The sequence below is a fragment of the Hipposideros armiger genome, unplaced genomic scaffold, assembly GCF_001890085.2.
Source record: "Hipposideros armiger isolate ML-2016 unplaced genomic scaffold, ASM189008v1 scaffold_239, whole genome shotgun sequence".
NCBI lineage: Eukaryota > Metazoa > Chordata > Mammalia > Chiroptera > Hipposideridae > Hipposideros > Hipposideros armiger.
The window spans coordinates 805,269-810,345 of record NW_017731589.1 but is presented as its reverse complement, the minus strand read 5'-3'; the positions used below and the strand labels follow the sequence as shown (position 1 = coordinate 810,345).

The following is a 5,077-nucleotide window of genomic DNA, read 5'->3' as shown; positions in this document are numbered from 1 at the left end:
CTGCGTGCCGTGCGGCTTATCTGCGCTGTTTGGACAGCGAGGGTTGGAAAGGCAGGCTTTTTGTCCCCGCCGAGTCAACAGGCAGACCCCGGGCCGCCGGACTATTTCTGTCTTATCAGTGCAGGAATGCGGCAGCCGCGGCGGCGGCGGCGGCGTGGGCCGTGGGCCGTCAGGGCAGCCCTGAAGGGGCCCCCTCCCCACTCCGCTCGAGTAGAAGTGTGAGAGAGCCCAGCAGGACTCAGAGGGGAGAGTTGGAGGAAAAAAAAAGGCAGAAAAGGGAAAGAAAGAGGAAGAGAGAGAGAGAGTGAGAGGAGCCGCTGAGCCCACCCCGATGGCCGCGGACGAAGTTGCCGGAGGGGCGCGCAAAGCCACGAAGAGCAAACTTTTTGAGTTTCTGGTCCATGGGGTGGTGAGTGGGGGAAAGTTAGCGGGGGAGGGTGCGCGAGCTGGCTCGGGCTGAATGGAGGGATGACCGGGAGGGGCCGGGAGGGGGCTCCCGTCCTTCCACCTCGCCGGCGAGGGCACCACGTCCCGCGGCCCAGCCCCAGGACTGTGCCGGCGCCCTGGCACCCGAACACGTCGTCAGGCGGCCGGCCGGGGATGGGTGCCCGGGCGGGGAAGGGAGGCGTTTGCATGGGTTCTTGTCAGGGGCTGTGGGTGGGACTTGGGGACTGTCCCCCCCAAGTGGGGGGGTCCCGTCTGTACCGGTCGTGTTTCCTTCGGTTCTTTCCCTCGTGGGCCCAGGTGTTCACCCTGCCATGGGGGTGGGGTGGCATGGGCTGGGCTGTCGGTTCATCCGTTGGGAGAGTGTCTCTCACTGTGTCTCAGGAAACAAGGAGCAGGTGACCCCTGGAGGCGCCGTGAGCTGGAAGCCCTCGGGCTGAACAGCCTCTACATCCAGTCAGGAGGGCTTGGGGGCTTTGCTGATGGCCTCTGCCATCAGGGTCAGAGAAAGGCCCTCTCTAGGGACACAACCCAAATTAAGGGGTCTGAGGATCCCCTGGGTGGACTCAGCCACCAGAAACTGATGACCTTAATGCCTCAAAGGTGTGAAGGAAGGACTGGAGGCAGGGACATGAGGCCTAGAGGCCACAGGGGAAGGACAGCACTGTCCTGCCAAGAGCAGGAGACACTCAGGGGGCACAGGGGAGCCCAGGGCTACCTGAGTGCTTGGGAGCCTCAAGCTGAGGGAGCAGGGCCCAGGTTGGGAGGGGTGTGGAAGGCAGTGGGATGGGACAGGCAGGGACTCTTGGACTTGGGATGGGTGCCGGGGTTGGAGCCAGGCATAGTGGAAGCAGTCAGGTTTGCTATGGCCAAATTTGGTTGTGACCCCACGGAAGGCACATTCTCATTGAGGGAGGCTAGAGTCCCCAGCATCTTGGGCCTTCATTGGGGGTGGCCCTGGTGGCTGCCTCAGCTCTCTGGAGCCTCTTCAGCAGATCAGCGAGTGTCACTGGCCTTGATAGATCATAGAGCAGCTGATAAGGAAAATGGGCGTCTTTGGGGTAGCCTGTCCTCCAGCCCTGGGGATCCTTGGAGTAACTTCCCAGGGGTGTTCGTATTGGTCAGCCGAGTTACCAGTCCTAACTTTGCTGCTTGGGGGATTCCCTTTAAAAAGGCCCATCTAGGAAGGAGAGAGGCTATGCATATGAATTGTTTTATTTGGCCAACTTAGAGCTTCAGTTTTGGGGTGGCTGTGAGCCTCACTGCCCCACTCCCAGTGCCCCATCTATGCTGGTGGGGGATGATGGGGCCTGGGCTCCATTACAGGCCAGCGCCCTGGAGGTGTGAGTGACAGGGTCAGGTGGGTGGGGGAGGAAGACACATGGACAGGCAAGTTTCACTGTGGGCGAGATGGACAGAGACAGCTGGCTGGCTGGGGGTTAGGGTTAGACAAACTGCAGGGCAGGAGGGAGAGTTGGCAGTTAGAAGGGCTTCACCAAACTCAGGGTCAGTGCTCTCCTGGTGCCTGCAGGCAGCTGCAATCCTAGGGGTAAAGTGTAGTGTTTAAATGGTAACAGGGGCACAGGGTTGCACCCCTTGCTCCCTGATCGCCTTCTTGCTCTCCCTGTCCCAGTCCCCATCCCACCCTCCGCTTTACAGCCCCTCAGGCCCTCCTCAATCCCTCTTCTAGAATTTGGACAAGTGGGGTTTAAAAAGCCTGTGGAACCCTTCACTTGATGAATTTGCATCTCATCTGCATCCCGTTTGAGCACCTGGGTAGTGTCAAGGGAATACACCTGCCTCATCTCTCCACGGCCCCCTTTGTACCCTGACTTGTGACCTCACTGGGGTGAGGTGGGAAGTAGAGGAGGTCTGTAGGATGGGACCATCTCTGGTGATCCAGGTGGACAGGAAGAGAGAGATGGGTGTAAGAGGAAATGCAGCTGCTTTTGACCTATCCAAGTCCCCTGGGCAGCTCACCTCCAGCTGGCTCCCCCCTGTCCTCCCAATCAGAGAATCTTGGTGGGGTTTGACCTCAGCTCCTCAGGTTGCCTCCAGTCCCACCTCCAGGCCTCACCTTGGGAGCAAATTATGGGGGTGGGCTGAGTCAGCGAAGCCCCTGGTGGGGAGGCTTGCCATCAGCCAAAAGGGGTAGGGGTTGGGGCTGAGAGGTCCATGGTAGGCGCCCAGAGAGAAGAGTGGGTTGAGACCGGGAAGGGAGAAAGAATGCAAGGCAGGACGGCCCAGGAAGTGGACTAGGAAGCAGGGAGTGGATAAAGGAGCGACAGGAGTCCCAGCAGGGAGCCCAGCCCCTAACCTAGGGGAAGTAGCAGACAGCAGAAAGCCCTGGCTTTTCAGGAACCGGCTGCTCGGTGCTGCCTTTGCCAGGAGGAGCTGCGTGACCTTGGCTAGGTCGCTTTTCTCCTTGAGCCACGGTTGCCTCATCTGTCAAGTGGGGATGGAAGGACCCGCTCAATCTGTCTTGCAGAGGAGCGTGTGGATGTGCACATCCTTTGAAAAGGTTGAAAGGCGCCATTAATATTCATTTTCGCGGGACCTTCCGCAAATCCGACGCTGGCAATGCCCTGTGCAATTGCCTGGCTTCAGTTAGCTTCCTGCAGCGAGACGCAAAGCCCCTCCGCGAGAGCCGCGCGGTTCCGGCGCCCCCACCCCTCCCACCCCTCGCTCACGCCTGCGGCATCAGGGTCACCAGCCGGGGTTTTGGGGTGGGGGAGACGCGGCTCACCGCGCTTGGAGCGGGGCCCTGGTCTGACCCGCGGGCTCCTGTTTCTGCTTCACCCCCGTCCCCCCCGCCTCCCCAGCGCCCCGGGATGCCGTCTGGAGCCCGGATGCCCCACCAGGGGGCGCCCATGGGCCCCCCGGGCTCCCCGTACATGGGCAGCCCCGCCGTGCGACCCGGCCTGGCCCCCGCGGGCATGGAGCCCGCCCGCAAGCGAGCAGCGCCCCCGCCCGGCCAGAGCCAGGCCCAGAGCCAGGGCCAGCCGGTGCCCACCGCCCCCGCGCGGAGCCGCAGGTGAGTGGGACCCAGCGCGGAGGGGGCGGGCCGCAGGACCCGCAGGGACCGGGTGGGCGAGGAGCGGGATTGGCAGAGGCGAGGAGGCATGATCTGCAGGGAATGAGGCGTCCTGGGTGGGATACCCTCTTGGGAGGTGGGCTGAGGGGGCACCGCTCTGGTTTCTTTGTGTGCCCACCATAGACAGGCTGCGGCCGTCGTGTCCTCCTTGTCACCTGCTCGACCCTCTCTCCACCCCTTGTCCCCAGGTTCTGGGTGATGCTTCAGTCTTTGGGGTGGGTGGACTGGCAGAAGGACTGAGGGCAGAGCTTTGGGACTGTGTTTCTCGAAGTGTGGTTGTCGGGTGCACCCTCCCCAGAACCCCTGGCTTGACTGTTTAAAAGCCCCACTCCAGATCTCAGAAATCTGAATCACTGACCAGGGAGCCTGGGAATTTGTCCTGTGTGAGTGTGTGCGGGGGGGTCTCTGCTCACTCGTGCTTTCAGATGATTCTTAGGCACGCAAAGATCGAAGGGCTGTCATAATCTACTCTGGATCAGGTCTGCCCCCAAGCCACCAGGGGCCAGCCCATCTCCTTATGGGAACCAACTGGTGGCACCCCCAAAGCCCCTGCTGGTGCCTGGCAAGAGAGGTGCCCCTTTGGGTTTTACTGTTTAGCCAAACACACATGCTTCTCTTTGCACACCAGATGGGCGCCTATAAAATGTGTAATATGGATTTTACCTCATTATTTAGTATTTTTTACACATCAAGGAAAATTCTCTATTTATAGGACTACTGTGATGAATTCTCTTACAAAGTGAATTGTCCTGTTATACAGTAAACAAGGCTCTGATTTATCTTGTATAAATGGAGAGTTTCACACAGACAATTTGTTCAAAACAAATCAAGACCATTAATGAAAGATGCTAGCCTAGCCTTAGAATTTTGGACAGGGAGGGGCAGTGGTTGAGAACACCACATGGGGGCAGTATAGAGCCATCCTCTGGGCTGGGTTCTAATCTCAATTCACCAAGGATTTTCTGGGGTGCTTTTGGGAGTCAGAAGCAGCTAGCAGGTCAAAAAGAGCCCAAATCCAGCCCACAGTCATGTCCCACAGGAGAACATACACACACACTCTCCGGGTCCCTACGGGTGTGTCCCTGGGTCCTGTTGGTAGGTGGTCCAAGATAGAGCACCCCTGCCTGTCAGCATCTCCTTCCAAGCCCAGGGTAGCAGTGGTACAATCCTCACCAACTTCACACTGTCACCTCCTGCTCCAGGGGGTCAGCTCCCTCCCGCTGAGCTCAGGACACCTTAGGTGGTGCACCCCTGCTTAGCAGTACAGAGAAATCCTCAGAAGGTGTCCTCCTCCCTTCGCCTGTCCCCCCTCCTCCCCAGCTCCCCTCAAATACGTCGGCAGCTCTGCCCCACCACCCCCTTCTAAATCTACATTTCTCTGGCCCTGAGGATGTGGTGGGGCAGAAGGGGGCTCCCAGGCCAGAGAATCGACAGGGTCACCTCGGCTCCCTGTGAGAGGGCAGAGCATCCATGCCACACACCACTGTCATAGCCCCTTGGGCGGGCAGGCTAGCGGGCTGTGGGAACCCCAGCCAGGCG

General features: G+C 59.7%; 1 protein-coding gene across 1 annotated transcript in view; it reads left to right on the top strand.

The window, feature by feature from the left end:
* The first annotated feature begins 227 nt into the window (after positions 1 to 227).
* SMARCD3 (SWI/SNF related BAF chromatin remodeling complex subunit D3) overlaps positions 228 to 5,077 on the top strand; it is a 9,435-nt gene continuing 4,585 nt past the window's right edge. The window contains exons 1-3 of the mRNA XM_019655360.1: positions 228 to 409; positions 3,267 to 3,478; positions 3,727 to 3,733. Coding sequence (XP_019510905.1) covers positions 332 to 409; positions 3,267 to 3,478; positions 3,727 to 3,733 — 297 coding nt within the window. The 5' untranslated portion in view covers positions 228 to 331. The remainder of the gene's footprint in view (positions 410 to 3,266; positions 3,479 to 3,726; positions 3,734 to 5,077) is intronic.